Here is a 19,063-nt window from a genome sequence, read left to right as displayed (position 1 = left end):
CCAGGGCCACACTAAGGTAAAGACTTCCTCAGCCTCCTGATGCCCACAGCCTTGCTGCTTCGAGGAAGCCATTCAGCACACCTCCTCCAACAGTGCATTTACTGCCAGCTTTCTCAAGTCCAACTTGACAAATAAAATCCATTTAATATTAATAGCCTTGGTTAACTGTGGCTAAATACCACCTTCTCAAGCTTGTTAGCCATTTACACTTCCTGAATTCCCTTTTCATGTCTTTTGTTCATGGCTCTACTGAAATGTTTAATAATTCTATAGCTTTGTATGAGCCTTTTAATATTATATTAAAAAATGTCAGGCTTTTCTTCTGCATACTTACAAGTATTTTCTCCACATTAATACCCTTTAATTTTGCTTTTTGACATGCCAATATTTAAATTTCAGTTTAGTCCAATGGAAGTTTTTCCTCCTTGAGATAAAAAGGGAAAGCATGCTCCTGGTGAGACTCAAAAGCTCAATCAAAACAAAACAAAAAAAAAGTAAAAGAGCAACAATTCTTAGACTACAAGCTTCATTCTGAAGCATTCTCAGGAGCTCCGCAAGACGCTTTCTCCAGGAAAGACCCAACCTTTACTCAACACCAGGCACATATCAAACTGTACTGGCTTTTGCCTAGCTACTGTCTAATTTATTCCTCATTTTATCCCTCAACTTTATAGATGAGGAAACCAAACAAATCAAAGACTTAGAGAGTGGTTGATCCAAAGCAAAACAAGACGTTAGCATGACTCCTGAGAGCCTGTCAGTTAGCAGCTTACCTCTTCATCAATTTTGTCCTCCAGGACATCGATATGGCGCTCCTTAAGAAACCGCTGTGTTTTCTCCAGCTGGTACTTCACTAATTCCTCGATGGCATCTTTCTCTTCCTTGTCCACAAATTCTTGAACAGCTTCACCCATCCCTCTTTCTGTCAGCAGTGAGAGCTGAATATTCTGTATAAGAACACACAAGCTGTTTGATGCACAAGTACTATCTTTTCCTCATTCAGTAACTACCCAAGAATGAAAACACAATCTGCTCCAGGAAAAGATAAGCTGGGGATGCAGGGATCAGCAGGCAGCACTTAATAAGCCAGTGGCTCAATATGAAAGGGTCAGAAAAAATGGGAGAGGAGTCAAACACAGGTGCAGTTGTGGAAGCCTTAATGGCTGTGACTCCAGAGAGGCCACAGTGTCTACTACAAATGAGGTTAAACCACTGGGGTAGGCAAGGTGATGGCTGGGACGATGTCCCCACCTCACTCTGGGACTTCTGACTATGTTATATGGTGAAGTCTGAGGCCATAGATGGTGTTGAGGCTGCTCATCATCCAGCTGTAAGCGACAGAGGTTATCTGAGGCTTTCCGGGCAGCCCCATCTAATTAAGCATAGGGTTCCAGCAGAAGGAAGTGGGAGGCAAGGAAGGCACAACTGGGAAAATGATTAGAAATGCAACATTGTTGGCTGTGTAAATGGACAAAGGAGACTAAGCCAAGATACACAGGATTGCTAGTGGATGGGGAAGGAAATAGATATTCCCTCACAACTTCCAGAGGGAAACATGAGTTTGCTGAACCTTGATTTCAGCCCAGAAAGACCAGTGCCATTTCTGACCTAGACAACTGCCAGGTAACAAATTTGTGTTTTTTAAAATAAATACAACCAAAAGCGTTCAAGTAGCCTCATTATCATGGCTGTATCGATAAAGTAACTAAATAAAAAAACTACAAACAAACATAAGATAAAAATCTTAGATCAAGACTTTTACAGGAGAGAGAGAGAGAAGAGCAACACAGTGCCAACTATGTGCCCTGTTGATTGCACTAGCAATATTCACCGAGCACTGACACCAACACTGGTTACTTCACAGACCCACCAAGGAGTCATTTTACTTACTCCTGTGCTAAAATCTGCCATGTCAGCCATTCTTAAAAAGCCATGAGTGTGGTGGTTTGAATAGAAATGGTCCCCATAGACGCATGTATATGACTGCATGGCTCATAGGGAATGGCACTTTTAGGAGGAGAAGCCTTGTTGGAGGAAGTGTGTCACTGTCGGGGTGGGCTTTGAGGTCTCCTATGCTCAAGCTATGCCAAGTGTGGCACACGGTCCCCTTCTGCTGCCTCAGGATCAGGATATAGAACTCTGGCTCCTCCAGCACCCTGTCTGCCTGCACGCTGCCAAGCTTCCTGCCATGATGACGATGGACTAGACCTCTGAAAGTGTTAGCCAGCCCCAGTTAAACGCTTTCTTTACAAGAGTTGCCATGGTCATGCTGTCTCTTCACAGCACTAGAACTAAGACAATGAGCTCCAGGGAGTTACCTTCTCTGCAGTCTGGAAATACTGCTTTACAAGGTCTTCTACTCTGAGCGTCATTCCTTCTGAAGCAGGTTTTGGGATGAGCTTCCCGAAGTTGATCTCTTCTCCTGTAGAAAGGAGATCACCAAAAAAAAAAAAAAAAAAAAAAAAAAAAAAAAAAAAACCCAGCAGCTTCTATAACACATTAAAACAGTCAAACTCTCACCTATTCCTTAGTGGTTCCACATAAATTTTAAGGCAAAAAAAAAAAAAAAAAAAAAAAAAGCCATTTTTGCTAATAGCCCTGGGGTTGTCTTAGATTTGTTTCTTTTTCCAGACAGTCCACATTCAATTTCCCCATCTTTAAAAAGCCTGGCTCTTGCCACTGTTCTGCTAAGTTTGGCCCCAGACCCTTCACTCCCACACAGCTCTTTCAGGAAGTATCAAAGTCAAAATACTCTCACATTAGCAGACATTACTTGCCTCTTCCATTGTGTGGACATCTGCACTAATGATGGACTGGTGGTGGGCAGAACTTCCAGGGCCCAGGATTAATCACAGCAGCACCTAAAAGTGCTACTGACGTCACCATCACACACCCCCACTTCAAAATAAAGGAAGTCAGTTTCACTGACAATGCTTCTTACAGGCAGACTAGTAAAAGTCATTTTATTAATTCTAAGCATTAAGCACCTGTCAGCTTTCTGTGAGCACACTAACAGGAAGGATACTTAATGCACTTCTGCCGACATGCAACAGACATGCAGCAATGCCCACAGGCAGGAAATCGGGGAGCAGGCCCAGCATTTGCTCTGCTGACACCTTTGATATGGTGCCAAGAACACTACATGAGAAAGGACTCCCTGCCCATGAGAGCAAACATGGCAGTGTAAGGTGGTAAATGCTACAGAGACTGGACACTGAGAAAGGCAGACTCCACATGCGGACATCAAAGGCAGCTATCATCTAAACACAGAACAGAGATGATGAACTGAAGGAGGAAAACATCTTCCACAAGGGAATGTTTAAAAAAATGTCTGGATGACAGAGACATTGTCTAGTTCAGTATGTCTCTTGACAGCTGAATAAATACCTTTATGAGTGGCAAGGCAGAAGCTTTAATAGTACTTTACAAACATGATGACTACTCTGCATTTGCCAGGCACTGTGTTAGGGCCGTCTACAAACAATTTTGGTTTTAAAATGAGGAATTTTAACAGTGGAGTAGTTAGTAATTTACACAATGCCACACATGGTAGCAACGTGTGAAAGTGGCCAAAATTAGATGCCACTTTCAGTTAAGATACATATAGGTGATACCATTTCCACCAAGCAACTCATGTTTAAAAAATATATATCTCGCCAGGCCAGAATCTGCTGGGGATAAAACTCAAACAAGATAAGGTTCTTGTCAAGGAACTGATAAGTCAATGGCTAAAACTTATAGCCAAAGACACAGTTCTTGCATGGCTTTCTGTTCCCTATACTTCAATATCTGAACAATGGCTTCAGGTTGAATTCACAGCACTCCTTACTTTTTACCCAACTTTTTATCTAATCTAACCTAATGTTTGCCTGAATGTATGTATATACAGCATGTATAAGCAGTGCTTGGAGGCCAAGGATGGCACTGAATCTCCTGAAATTGGAGTTACAGATGTTGTGAGACACCATGTGGGTGCTGGGAATTGAACCTGGGCCCTCTGGAAGAACAGCCAGTGCTCTTAACCACTGAGCCATCACTTCCAACCCATCATTCTTAATTTCTACCACTGCTGAAAATTTTCTTACTAGCTATAAAAGAAAGGGCTCTCTATAAAGAACATGAAAGATATTTCTTATTTTTTAAAAAAATTATAATTTTAGTAGATGACTTTGTTTTATGGTTAACAGGGAACTAAATGTTTATAAAATGTAACTAGAAATGAACTACTCAATCATCAAAAATACCAAACTACAGAACACTCTTGACTTCAAAAGCCACAGGGTCAGTGTGGGATCTGGAATTCTACATTTTAAACAATGGTGTCGCCAAGGTTGCCTGGAGTCTTCCTAAAGCACTGTACACATTAAGTTAAAAAACTTAATAACGCAAACGCTGAAATCATGTGCTCCGACTGTTAATGGATGGTAGGAATTAAGCATGCACTGTGAACAACAGGGCCTCAAGTCTGCGAGCGCTGTCACTTAGCACCACTGTTTAAAAAGCCGTGTTTGCTGACAAAGCCTTCCTCTAAACCCTCGTTAATAGCCACAACTTTAAAAACTGAGTGCAGCTCATGCAGAGACAGCACTCAGGATACTGAGGAACGATCCACAGTGTGAGGCCAGACGGAGCGACACAGCAAGACCTTGTCTCCAAAAGCAAGAAAATGAGAAAATACCCCAATGCTCATTTTCAGAAGATAAAATATTCGCTTGCCATTTTTGTGTAACATTACGAATACTAAAATATTTCCTTTATCAAAGGCTGGCTGACCCAAATCCTGCCACAGTATTCTTTAGCTTTTTAAAACAGCCAGTTTACCCGTCTTTTCTTTTTGTTCCCTGTGCCTGAAAAAGTGGATGATATCTTTTGGGTTAGCAACCCGGTCCACAAACTTCTGGCTAAAACGAAGAACGTTGAAAGGTTCAAAGCCTCCACTGTAGTCCACCTGGAGAGACAGAGTAAACTATCAGACCAGAAAACACTGTGCCAATTTTTGAGAAATACACTTTTTTTTTTTTTTTGGCATCTATAGTTTGGTATTTATTTTTATCAGTGTAAAAGCTCAATACTTTCACATTTTTAAACTCGTGTTCTATGTTTCATGATCATGATGATGTTAAACCATTTGTCCCATTGACAGAATAGTACTCAGAAGGTGAAGTTTACACAAACACACCTCCTCTTGTTTAACAGAACAAGGCAATGCCATCCCAGCGTGCTGAAATGCACTCTATCTCCCAAGACAGACTATGTACACAGCATGGTGCTAGCCGGGACAAGGTGGGACTTTTGAGTTAGTCTCTCAACTTTCAAAATAAAGGGATAAACCCTTAACAAAATAAAATACCCTCCTTACACATGATGTCTCATTCACCTGTGTCCCAGGGAGCTATCTCCACACTGGACAAAGACAAGCACCAGGAAAATCCAGACAGTGACAAAATTCCAGGTCTGTGGGTTCTGAGAAATGACTACCTGTGGTGGTTTGAACAAGATGTCCCCCATAGTCTCAGGCTTAGTAGGTGTGGCCCTGTTCAAGGAAGCGTGTTCCCACAGGCAGGCTTTGAGAATAAAAAGCCTCAACTACTGCTAACCTGCACTCTCTGCTTCATGCTTGTGGCTCACAGTAGGAGCCCTCAGTTTCTACACCAGCCACCACGCTTATCGCCCGCTGCCTCCGCTCCACCAGCATGGACTCTAACCTCTGAATTCATTAGTCGTCTGTATTGTCTTGAATATTGTAAGAAAATAGCTCCCCAAACGTGGTGGCACCTCCTAACAGAAGGTCAGCTAAAAAGGGGAGGAAGACTATTTATGGTTTCCTTACTTGCCCTTCCCTCTTGCTGTTGAGATGATTATCCCATTGCTGCTGCTGTAGATTCCTTCACTTATATTAAAATGAGCATTTCCAGGTTTTGACCACTGACAACCCAGTGGAACTCTCGAGGTCTTCTCCAGACTGCCAGCTAGCCTCATGAACCATACAATTACAGGGTTCTTGGCCTCTACAAGAACTGTGATTACTCTGACCACTGAAGAAACAGCCATCAGGCTCTCAGCTCCTCAGGTGTATCCCAGGCATTCTCAGATGGTAATGTGCAGACAAATCTCTTGAGCATCTTGTCAGAGGCAACAGGGTCAGTGTGGGATCTGGAATTCTACATTTTAAACAATGGTGACGCCAAGGTTGCTGGCCTAAGGCCATACCTCCTGAGCATCAGGACTTGGAGATAAATAAGGAGTCACTACTACCACATGCTATTAGAGCCATATGCCTAGACTGAAAAGATAGCTAAGAGACAGGAGGAGCTAGAGATAGCTCAGAGAGTGCCTGAGAGAAATTCAGTGGCAAAACTGAGGTGAACTCAAAATTCAAGGTCACCTGCTCCATTGGAGCTTGATGATGGCAACTGAAGGAACAGAACATAGGAGGGCTGCAGGCCATGTATGCCTTAGGACATAGAAGACAACAAGAAAAACACATTTGGGGCAGGTGGATAGAGAGAAGTACTGGGACAAATGAAAGGCCTGCTCTAGTCTGTTCATATCAGACTGGGAAAGATGGGCTGACTTATAGGGACAGTGCAGCTCACATAGTAACCAACATAAGTAAACCACACACAGTAAGTACAAGAATTTGTGGTGAAACAAAAGGACAACACGAGTAGAACAGCAATGCAGGAGAGCCACAGCACTGGAGCAGACTCAAGGAGAGGGCGAAGAGACACGATTCCCCCCCAGGAGCTTCAGCAAGGCCAACTTGCCCAGAGTGAAGTGCTGTAGTAAATTTTAAAAAAGGGTGTTGGGCTATATGTTTATTATTATTTGTCCTATGATTATAACAGTGGCATTATCTAACCTGCTATCACAAATAATAAGACAACAGACACCTGTTAGATTTTATAATTGCCTTATTAACCTTGGGCCGGGCAGATATTCCTACCTATGCTGTCTGAATCACCGTACCATCCATCTCTCAGCTCCCATCCAATTCCATCCTCCTTAGTGCTCCTATCTTCCAACCATAATCTTATAAATACTTGCTTTTATTCTTCATCAGGGCCCTTTTACGCCATTATTGGAATTCTTCCTCCCAGCCCCACATGGTTTCTTCTCCAAGCTAACCCACTGTGGCATCCTCCTTCTTCCTCTCTTCCTGTAATTCTCTCTGAAGCCTGGGAACCTTAGCCATGCCTACCCCATTCTGCCCTGTCCAGATATAAGCTGCTTAGTGAATCAATCTGATATAATGACTTAGGCAGGCTTACAAAAAAACTGAGGATAGGTTTAACCACATCTCGAAGGTCAGTAGTAGAACAACTCCCAACAGTGGAATAGGAAGGCAAGGCAAAGACAGATCAGAAACAAATTATTCAGGAAATAACAGAAGTACGAATAAAGTACAAAACCTATAAAATTTACCTGAGATTAAATCAACCTCACGCTTCTGGATTTCCCAGTTTTGCCTCAGGGGGTACTCTTCTCATTACTATAAGCACTTAACTTACTAATTTTCAGAAAAGCATGTCAAGTGTGTATTATTATAAAAACTAATAAGGTTTACTAATTCACACACAGGACTTACCCGTAGTCGTATAAGAGGCTTCTCTGGCTGCTGAGAATTCCCCAGCCGATCCCGCTCAGCATTTTCAAGCATTTCTTCAATCTCAAAATAAAAATGGTAAAGTATTAAACTTTGTGCAGATGGGTTGACACAGTTTATATTACTGACAGAATTCTGCACAGCTCCTCAGCCACCTTGAAGTCCCATCTTGCTGACATCATCTAAACACCTTCTCGGAGTGCTCCAACCAACACCATCCCTTAACCTTTTTTCCCTTGCCAACATTCTCAGTAATTTCTCCATCCCAATAAAACTCCTTTGCAAGAAAATCTACAACTCTGACAGTTCCAATTTTCTACTCATGTTTCAACATGGTTTCTCTCACCTTTAAACCAAATAAATCGAGTTTTCAGTGTTGTTATATAGACTCTGCAGAAAATCTATAAGATCCTGGATTGTTTGCCTTGGAAAGGTCAAGTAAACAAAATCAGTGTTTCCAATATCTATCTGAAGTTGCCCAACTGTACCAGGTCAAGTTTATAAAGCCTCACAGAGATACTAAAACAAAAGCACTCATCCTACACTGCTCATAAAAGAGCTATGGTCCAAGAGGGTAGATTTTATTTCCAACATGTTTTTCTAAGGCTGCAGTTATTCGCCAGTCTGAGGTCTTTTCCAAGTCTGAGGTTGTATAATGCTGCTCTGATCTCCCTGCCTCCACTTGACAATTACTGGGGTTATAGGAATGCAGCACCATACATGGCTCCTCAGAAATAATACTTCACCTCTGCAGTATCTGGTACTACTACTATAAGGCACATGTGGACACAGGGTACTTGAGATGTGGTTAGCATAGTCAAGAACATGAATTTTGAATGTAGTACAGTGTACAGCCATCTGTGCTAGTGACTAGATTAGTAGACAAAAAACAGCTTTTAAAAATGAGATCTACTTGGCCAATTCTCAGTCAACCAGCATGCACATAGCACCCATGAGCCAGGCTGCAGCACAGTGCTAACCAGAAAGGCAGGAAACTGGACATGGTGGCACATACCTGGAACCCCACATTCCAGAGACAGAAAGAAGACAGAATTTGAGGTTCTATAGTGAGCTCCAGGCTAACTCAGCAATAGAACAAGACTGTTTCAAAAACCAGAAGAATTTTAAAATGCAAAAACACTTATTGAGTGGGCCTTGTCTTCACAGGTATGAAGATAACAACATAATTAAGGACCAAATCAGAAAGATACCAGAAATGACCAAGTTGTGCACAGCTTAATTCACTGCTGCCAATAACCATTTTTCCTGTCTGGATTCTAAGACTCTTCTAAGGGTAGGGCATGCCAGTAATCCAGACACTTGAGAGGTTCAGGAAGGAGGTTCACAGCAAACTCAAATTCTAGGCTAATCAGGGCCTCATGTCAAGAACCTTAAAAAAAAAAAAAAAAAAAAAAAAAAGCAAAAATAAAGAAAAATAAAGAATGGAATTTAGGTACAAGGATTGCAGTGAAGCTCAACCAGAGGTGATTTCAACCCTCAGGGAACAGTTCAGTCTGTGTCATCATGACTGTAGGGAAAGAGATTGTGCTGGCTAGTTTTATATCAGCTTGATAAAACTAGAGTCACCTGAGAGAAGGGAATCTCAAATGAAAAAATGACTACATCAGATCTGGGCTGTAGGGCATTTCCTTAATTAGTGATTGGTGAGAACAGCCCAGCCCATTGTGGACAGTGGCATCCCTGGGCTGGTGGTCCTGGGTTCTCTAAGAAAGCAGACTCATCAAGCCATGGAGAGCAAGCCAGTAATCCTCCTCCTCCTCCACGGCCTCTGCAGCAGCTCCTGCCTCCCAGTTCCTACCTTAGCTCTGAGTTCCTGTCTTAGCTTCCCAAAATAGACAGTGATCTGGAACATGTAAGCCAAATAAACCCTTCTCTCCCCAAGCTGCTTTTGGTCACAGTGTTCCATCACAGTAGCAATGATCCTAAGACCGAGAGATGCTGGCATTAGGTAGACAGAGGCCAAGGAGAGAACTGCAGAGTACTCTACAGTGCCTAAAACAGGCTCCCACAGCAGGGAGTTAGAGCGTCAAAATGCGAACTGTGCCAAGGCTGAAAACCCTCCAACTGACTGCAGGGAAGAGTGCACACCTCTGTTATGGATACAGCACACAAAAATCAACCCAGGAATTTTCTACCTGCCTGACTTCAGGGAATGGTTTTCACCAATAAAACTATTCAGAGATATTTGGAGCTAGTAGGAAAAAGTTCTGTCAGCTACACAGAAAATTTAAGTGTATGGGCCACAGGTGACAATGTCTTCCTGATAGTGAAGAATAGCAGGGAAAACACAAGAGTTGGTGGAAGGGAGCTGGCTACAAACACAGAGAGAGACAAGCCTTCAACCCTCAAAAGCTTAAGTCTGTGAAACCAGTCACCTTGGAAGGTACACACACTAAAGCTTTTCAGTTATGCTCAGCACATGTTGCTTCTTCAGTTGTGACACTGGCCAGTTGCCTAATCTAAGGTCCAGTTTGTGGTATAGACATGGATTAGGAAGCTAAAGCACTCAATGGTAGAGAAATTGCCAAGAGTCTGTAAAGTTCTGGATTCAATTCCTGGAAACAATAACAAGGAAGAGGAGAGACCAAAAGAAGAAAGAGAAAGTGGGAGGTAGAACCTATCCACACACACCACGGTGAATGGATTTAAATAATCCCTGGGACAGAGCACAAAAGCAGTCAGCACACATCAGTAATCATCACTGTTATCCTCATTTCCTACCTTACATGAGAATAATGTAAAGCCAATGCTGGCAGAGCGGACTAAATAATGTCAGCAGTTGAGGCTCTAAAGTTGCCAGCCTATATATGATAAGAATGTGCAGCCCAACTACAACAGGGAATCCAGAGCCTCACAGAGGCTGACGGGTGGCAGTGATCTACATCAGAAAGGGAAACTAAAAGTTAATTTGTGCAGGACCACAGTGTCCTCCCATCTCCAAAGTCAATGTCTGCTTTCACAAGGAGATGAGCCAATTACCAGATGCAGATGAAAATAAGGAAAATGGAGATATGTGCTCTTTAAAGAAAGAAACTCTGGAAAAGTTAACTAATGTCTTCTCTATATCCAGCATTCTTCCGTGTATAAAAAAAAAAAAAAAAAGAAAAAAGTCTTTCCAGTTGAACATTCAGCCCTAAAAATCCATTTATTCTTTCCCCTCTCAGGCTCAGGGAACATTGAGAAAGACAGGGCAGAAAAATGTAAGAGCCAGAAGATAAAAATGACTACAGAACATTACCTTCTGGAAATGACATAACCATTGCAATTACAAACTCACTGCAATTGCATCGATCCTGCACAAGACTCATAGTCAGTCATAGATGAAATACTGGCTACGGATGAATTCTGGGGAAGGGGCAGTCATCTTCAATTAGGTACTCTCTGATGATGAGCACACCAGGCACCAATGGATAGTTCCAACCCCAGGGTCACACAGATGGCCCTATTTGAACTCAGTCACAAAAGAAAAAGACATGAATGTAAAAAAGAATTCTTGTGTTTGGTGGGAGTGAGGGGAATCAAGGGTAGAAGGGAGAGAAGGGGAACATTATATACATGCATAAAATAGTCAAAGGACAAAATTTAAGTAATTCTATTTAAAAAAAAAAAAGACTTTGAGTTTGTTTTCTGTGCAGCGCCAGCGCTGACCCTTATGAGGGTAACTGACATAGATGGCTTCCCTCTGCTCTGCACAGCCCTGTAACTGAGGTCAGTGATTGTTCAACCAAAGCAGACCTCACTGCCGTTCTCGGAAACAGTTACCTTCTCCAAACAGAAGCTCTGGATGGCCTGGGTCACCTTAGGATTGTCGGGGTTGAAGAGGCTTGGGTGGTTAGCCAGAACCACATCCTCCATGAAGAACTGCCGCACAGTGCGGAGAGCCAGCTTCTGCATTTTCATCTTCCTCCCTTTGATGTGCAGCAAGCCCACGTGCCTACACAGAGGAAGGGAGAGCTCAGGCATAAGGTAGGCATCTTCAGGAAGATGAAAGCTGTCAGCCAGGCTTGGGGGCACATGCCTGCAATCCCAGCACACTGAAGCAGGAGACTAAAGCAGTGGAAGGGGTTAGAGGCTAGCTGGGACCCTGTCTTAAATAAAAGGCTTCATTCTTTCTTAGTTCTTATAAAACAAAACCTGTTTCTGTCAGTTTAATTTTAATTTGTTAATAGTAAAACAATAGCAAACATTCTTCCTAAGAATAAAATGAACTCCTCCTTCTCTATCTGAGCAAATAGTTTCACAAAGGAACAAACCTGACTGCAGTATAATAAAATACTATACAGATCATAACAAAGCCACAGAGAAAATGACACAAGCACACAACCCACTGTCGATACCTATTACCATTAATAGGTATTAATAAGTATTAATAGGTATTATTAAGTGACTACGGGAATATCCTTCTCATACAGACTTTGTAAAGTGTAAATGTCTACATAATAGCTAACTTGAAATTTATTTTTAAATGTTAGTATTGATTTTCCTAAAAGACAGCAAAATCTCCACCACCAACCACCAAATGCTCTCAGTAAAATGGCTTTAGCAAGAGAGCATAAGTACAGCCATGGCCTTATTACCCTGCCAGGACAAGAGAAGCAAGTCAAGCCAGATCTTTAGCATATGACACCTCTAAAGGATCTTGCCAATTGCCACTTAAGCTGTACAAATCTAAATCTAATCACACCTGGGTGGAAATTCTAGGCGTGACCCTTTGAGGTTGCAGAACTTTAGGCTAGAGAAAAGCAAAAATTCAGGGGCATCAACTCTAGGAGGGACACCATGAGTCAAGGCTGAAATGGAATGTTTTAACCCAAATTGCTGTAACCACAGTTCCATTAAATATTAATACAGTGAGATCACGGTGGCTCACATGACTGCTCTCTGTAGTGGTCACCCTCATGTTCCCTGTCACAGAGGAAGAGAGAATAAGACAATGTAGGGGCTAGAAGGGACCTTGGCAATTAACCAAATTACCAAAATCAAACCCTGCCCTCAGTAACTGAGAAAGACCATGTCCAGGCAAGCTAAAGATCATAAACTTACAGAAAACCCTTTTCCCCCATTTTATTGCGAATAAATGAATGCACAGCAATGTTAGAACTTTGGTAGGGAGCCGATTTTACCCAGTTCTTGGATGGCACTGTGGGGTATTTTATTAAATTATTTACCCAGCTACCTACCTACCCTTCCCTATTATCTTCCACTTTATTTTCTGGATCTTTCAAAGTGAACTATAGATATCTGTATTCTTTCTCTTAAAACAGCAAGTATTTGTATCATTTTTTGTTTTGCTGTATATAATAAATGAGACAAAGTAGAAACAAACAAACCTTAAAACCAAGAAAACAGTACAACTACAACAACCAACCTTTACACACAAAGTGACCTTCAGGGCAGGAGAGATGGCTCAGTGGGTTAAGCACTTGGCCGCAAGCCTAAAGACGCGTTGATTCCAGAATCCAAGCAAAGTGGAAGAACAGAACTGATTCCACAAAGTTGTCTTCTGACCTCACTATAACGTGTGTGTATGTGCGCGCGTGTGCACACACACACACAGAAATAAATAAAAAGTAAAAACTAGCTGGAGGCCTGCAACAGCCCTGACCTATAAGAAGTGCAGGGAAAAAGAGGAAACAAAGACTCAGGGAATGTCCAATCAATGATTGGCCTAACCTGAGACCCACTTCACGGTAGAGAACCAGCTCCTGACACTATTAATGATGCTCTGCTATGCTTGCAGACAGGAGCCTAACTTGACTGTCCTCTGGGAGGCTCCAGCCAGCAGCGGATTGAGACAGATGCTGGGACTTGGACCCAAGTATGGGGCAAAGCTCCAGGGGTCCTGTGGTATTAGGGCAAAGATGGAAGGACCTGCAGGGGACAGGAACCTCACAAGAAGACCAACACAGACAACTAACCCAGGCCCATGGGGGCTTAGAGAGACTCAGACATCAACTAAAGAGCACACATGATCTGAATTTAGGCCCCTGCACATTTGTAGCTGATGGGCTGCTTGGTCTTCATATGGGGTGCCTGGCAAGTGGGAGAAGGGAGACTGTTTCTAACATGGACTCTATTGCCTACTTTTGGATCACTTCCCTCTGGCAGGGCTGCCTTGCCTGGCCTCAGGGGATGAGGATATGCTCAGGCCTCATGTGACTTGATGTGCTGAAAAGGGTTAATACAGGGGTAGGGGGCTTTCCTTTTCTGGGTGGAAAGGGAGAGGGGAAGGGGGGTGTAGGGGAAGGGGAAGCTGGGAAGAGAGGAGGGAGGGGGCACCCTTGTGATATAACATAAATAAACTGAAATTTAAAAAAAAAAAATCTGAAAACTAAGTAAGCTGTCCTCTGCTGCCAACACCATGGTGTGAGGTGATCAGACTACAGCAAGGGTTTTTAAGAACTGACTTAGAGTATGTAAGTACTCACTTCTTCACAGTTTCTCCAGGGGAAAGGGAGGTTACCACCGAGCTTCCTGGCTGAGACACATAGAAGAGCTGCTGCTCATTTTTGGTTGGGGCAATTTTACACTCATGTTCATGACCCCAGATAACGAGGTCGATGAAGTCATCCAAAAATTGCTCTGGGATAAAGTTGGTATTTCCATGTTTACTCCTAAAACAAGATTTAAAAGCAGAACATAAGTTCATAGCAGTAAGGGAATATTCCATCTTAAGTCTACACAGATATTTTTTCTCCCAAGGGATGGTGATTGCATCAAATTCCAATGTACAGCTTTACAAACTTGCTGGACACCATCAAGCCAGAAGCCTGACGGAAAGCAGGAAGAGTCCAGGTCTGCACTGCAAGAGATCACAGAGTTTATACAAAGTAGAGTACAAGGTACTCTACTTTGGTCAAGCCACGAAAACAAGAGCTCTGTCCACCACAAATCCACAAGTGGACCTGATTATGCACCCCAAAAGGAAGACAGAAAAAAATGAGTTAAATCTAAACTTCATGATAAAATAACAAACTTGTAATGTGCCAGTGACTTTAACATGTTTCTTTTATTGATTATAAAAATGAATAAAATGGGGGCTAGAGAGATGGCTCAGTAGTTAACAGCACTGTCTGCTCTTCCAAAGAACCTAGGTTTAATTCCCAGCACCCACATGGCAGTTCACAATTGTCTGTAACGCCAATTCTAAGGGATCTAACACCTTCACACTAATGCACATAAAATAGAAATAAATCATTTTTTAAAAGGAATAGAATGGCCATTTAAATTAAGAGTTTTCAGTAAAAAAAAAAAAAAAAAAGAGAGAGAGAGAGAGAAAGAGTTTCCAGTACACTGAAATGCAATGACTTCATTTGAAAGCTGTGCTTTTAGAATTAGCAAACGTCTAAGGGAGAAATCCGTATGGGAGGAAAAAGTGCCCTGCAGGGAAGGGTAAGCGTGAAGGCACTACAATGAGAACAAACTCCATGGATTCACAGAACAGCAAGATGTAGAGCTAGACTGAAGAGCTTAGGAAAGATGGAAAGTGCAGTCAGGAGAGCAACAGGACTATGTGTTTATGTCTTTGTGTGAATCAAGTTATACGGGATGTGAGGAAAAGCAGGACACACTCAAAACAGCACAAAGCCACTGTGTCCTCATAGAGCACACAGTCTTTGCAAGAAGGGGATAATGGTGCTGGCAGCCAGCTAAGACACCGCAAAACAACCTGTCACTCACTTCAATCTCTCTTAAATGCAGCAAGAGTAAAGCCAGTCATTGCAAATAAATGGAAATAAGTAAAATGCAAAGGCTAAAAGGACACCCCTAGCTCAGGAATCCTGTTTCCCAGAACACTTACAGATATAATAACAGTGGATATGTGTAAGAAAGAGAAGTGAAAGAAATTAATTTAACTAAAAGAATCACACACCCAGTTGTGAAAAGAGGGAGCAGAACAGCTTTGAACCTGGCATGCTGGCTAGATGTGAAAGGCCATGGACTGAAATCCACACACACCATGCTAATGGGAAATGTGTTCCTCAGCAATGCAGGTGAGGAGTAACAAAGGTGTTTGTGCGTGTTATATAAACAACAGTAACAAATAGGACTCCGAACACAGTTCAGTGGCAGATGACTTGCCTAGCACATGCAACGGCCTGGGTTTGATTCTCAGACACACATACACACACACTTAGAATCCAGGATTCTTTTAGAAAATGTCACAAATATGCAGAGAAGACAGAAACAGGCTATGTAGATCTGGATTAGATTAGAATCAGCATGACCTTATGACTGTGTGTTTTGTACACATATATGCAGCTGAGACACTTAGGTGTGTTTACATGTGTTACTATACATTTGCTCTGTTCACTGAGATGTCTGAGAGATCCAGCATCAACAAGCACACACAGAGCTCACATATATGTTAGTTCTAAGTACTAGCATTAAAAGCAATCAGAACTCCCTGAAGAAGTGGTTGTTTTCAAGGTAAGGGCAGGAAAACACAAGACTGGACTGCAGCATCTTGTGAGGTCAAAAATCTAAGGCCATGCTCAACAAATAAAGTAATAAACAGATAACGTGAACACACGAATGTTCAATTCTCTCTTCTTGTCCCTTCTTTTCCCCTGCCCCAAGTCCTTAACAATGTAAAAACATAAATGGGTAAATAAACGAGGAATGGCATGGTCTTTCCTACCCCGAATTCCAGTGACTAAATGGAAAGAATAAAGGCCAGCAAACTGCACAAGTTTTACACCACAGTGTTAACTTCTGGACACAACACCCTGCATGCTCTAGTTAGCCCACAGAAGTTATCATGGGAAACAAGGTACTCAGATCCTTACAAAGTATCTTCCCCAAATATTAATTTCAGAATGGAAGATGAGAGAAGCACTGAGAAGGAAGCTGGTACACCCCTGATCACACATGGACGTCACCATCTTCTGCAGTGAGATGTCACACAGCAACACCCTCTGCAGGGCTTCCACCCCCCTCTATGGCTTAACTTTTGGGAATTATGGGTTTTCCCTCCACCTTTCCCTGTGTGGTGCAGGTGAGGCAGAAGCAGAAGTAAGTGTCAGCAGTGTTGTAAAGGTTCATGAAATTCACACATACCAAAACATACTTGAGACAGTATCAGACTCAAAGTCTGCCTCCTGAAGACTTGCACTGACCCAGCACTTAGCCTCAGAATCCCTTGGTGACTTCTTCAGAGACTTCCTAGCTGTCGCTGTCCCCTATCAGCATCCTGCAATCACTCCTACCATTTCACCCCACTTCCTCCACTGCAGGGATCACAGGACACATCATGTTTATTCTGCTTTTTCTTCCTCTCACTCTACCATGGACTCTACCAACAAAATAAACTACCTACAACTACCAAAAGACAGCTGATCCTGATCCAGCTATGTTTCTGGAAAGGCATTCACACAATACACACACAGAGAGTGAAGAGAGCGAGTGAGCAAGCAAGAGAGAGAGAGGTGGAGAAAGTGCTTACTGCATCAAATTTTGTAAAAACAAAAAACTGGAAATAAAATGGTCACCGACAAGAGAAAAATAGAACTAAAAAGATCAGTAAAAACCATTAACACCCCTAAGCACCAGGAAGGACGAAAGTCAGTAATATAATATTAAACACTTGCTGTCTATAACACACACAGCTATTCCTACTAGCCAAAGTCATCTTCTATCAATAATAGAGTCAAACAGTAAAGTACATGGACTGAGTACTTCACAACCAAATACTGTTTCCTAAGGAACATGAGGAAGCAGAAGGGATGGCAATGTTCCACTCTTTGTCCTCAGTGTCTGTTACAGTTACTCTCATGTCTCGCCCATTCCAGGCAAACATTCTTTCCCAGGAATTGATACTTGTGAACTCAGTCAGCCTCAAGTCACACAAAGCAGATCAGCCCTGCCTGAACCCACCCTGATGATGGGGAAGGATTCAGGCCTTTACTAACAGCCTGGGCAAACACCTTGAAAACCTTGGTGCTTCACTTAAAATTTTTCACAAAGTATTTTTACCTGTTCTGATGAATCACAAATAAGTTAAACCATGAGTTCTCATCTTCCTTTGGTCTCAGCATTGTTACTTTTTTATTGACAAACATCCGATAGAGCCTTTCATCTGGAATGGACCCTGTGGAGGGACACACACTATTTTAAATTGTTTTCCTACTGACGACTTAAAAGGTGAGTATGTTTTACTGCTAAATTATGCATTTCTGAAAAGTAGGACATTTTCCTGTTCAGATGTATATCTGAATTCTGGAACCACATATGTAAATGGTATCTACCAACAAACATACTAGTTCATGCACTACACACTCAGTTACACTCAAAGACCACTTTCCACTCTGAAAATCAGGATAATATGGAAAGAGAAATAACGGAGCTTCCTATGCTTACATTCTCACCAGAATATCTAGCAACATCATCTTCCCTCCCTTTACTATGTATGTTAACTAAATGTGCTTTTCAACTATGATATACCAATAACATGCACAGAAATGGTCCCTTAAAAAGAATAAGATTTGTAAAATGTATTTTAAAATATAATACTATTAAATATACTGAGTTTGCGCTTTTTAGTAATTTAATTATTTTAAGTAATTCTTCCTATATTAAAAGGCTTACCTTGGTCTAGTAGAAGATACCAAGAAAACACTTAAAATAGTAATAAATTGTCATCATCACATTAGAAAAAAAGGCCAAGACACTACCACAGAGAGTAACTGTAGAGCAGGGGATGGTTTGCTATTTCACATGCTGACCACAGATGAAAAGCCAGTGACTGGACACGTGAAGATGCCTGGGTATACAGTGAATGGTGAACACAGGACAGGCGCACCCGGCACAGGAGGCACAAAGAGCTGGCAGGAAAGCCTGCACGCTAAAGCAAGAGCTGGTAAAACCTGAGGGCACAGGCTGAGGGAAGGGCAGCCCACAGTGGTGGCAACTTCCTAGGAGGTGAGTATATAGAGACAGCAAGTTCTGGAGGTGAGGGGAACAGGAACCCCCACTTCTTCCCCAAAACCCGCAGGTGTGAAACCCGTGGGGGACACAGGGAAAGTAGACTCCAGACAGGCATCACTGAAGGGAGAAGGTAAAGGTGGGATTGCAGGGGTCTGAGGGTGCTGAGAGTTTGCTGAACACAAAGCATACGCTTTGTGCTTAGGAGGGAGCGACACCAGTTAAGGAGGACAGAAAAGGATGAGATAACTCGGGGGGAAAATGGACCACTGATGAGGGGTGCCCCGGAGAACAGCCAAGACACAGTTCAAATGTAAAAATAAGCCATTTTTCTGGAGATACAATGCCTGATACTGCAGACACTGACATCGCCAATGGCCTCTCAAAAGTTTGTCCCCTTCCTATTCTATATCAGATTCAGACATAAAAGCACATTATTTCTAGCCTCGAAAATACTTGATAGAAAATATACAGAATTTTAAAAACATGTTCTTTAAGAATTGTGTTTAGTTT

General features: G+C 42.2%; 1 protein-coding gene across 4 annotated transcripts in view; it reads right to left on the bottom strand.

The window, feature by feature from the left end:
• Positions 1–19,063, bottom strand: part of Mre11 (MRE11 homolog, double strand break repair nuclease) — a 54,140-nt gene that overhangs the window by 21,830 nt on the left and 13,247 nt on the right. For all 4 annotated transcript variants that reach the window (XM_060369513.1, XM_021635149.2, XM_021635148.2 and 1 more), the window contains 7 exons: positions 17,603–17,717; positions 14,056–14,241; positions 11,390–11,561; positions 7,589–7,669; positions 4,822–4,948; positions 2,319–2,422; positions 774–947 (listed from right to left, as the gene is read on the bottom strand). In XM_060369513.1, coding sequence (XP_060225496.1) covers positions 774–947; positions 2,319–2,422; positions 4,822–4,948; positions 7,589–7,669; positions 11,390–11,561; positions 14,056–14,241; positions 17,603–17,717 — 959 coding nt within the window. The remainder of the gene's footprint in view (positions 1–773; positions 948–2,318; positions 2,423–4,821; positions 4,949–7,588; positions 7,670–11,389; positions 11,562–14,055; positions 14,242–17,602; positions 17,718–19,063) is intronic.

The sequence above is a fragment of the Meriones unguiculatus genome, chromosome 1, assembly GCF_030254825.1.
Source record: "Meriones unguiculatus strain TT.TT164.6M chromosome 1, Bangor_MerUng_6.1, whole genome shotgun sequence".
Classification (NCBI taxonomy): Eukaryota; Metazoa; Chordata; class Mammalia; order Rodentia; family Muridae; genus Meriones; species Meriones unguiculatus.
The sequence above is the reverse complement of the archived record's forward strand: the minus strand, read 5'-3'. Positions and strand labels throughout refer to the sequence as shown.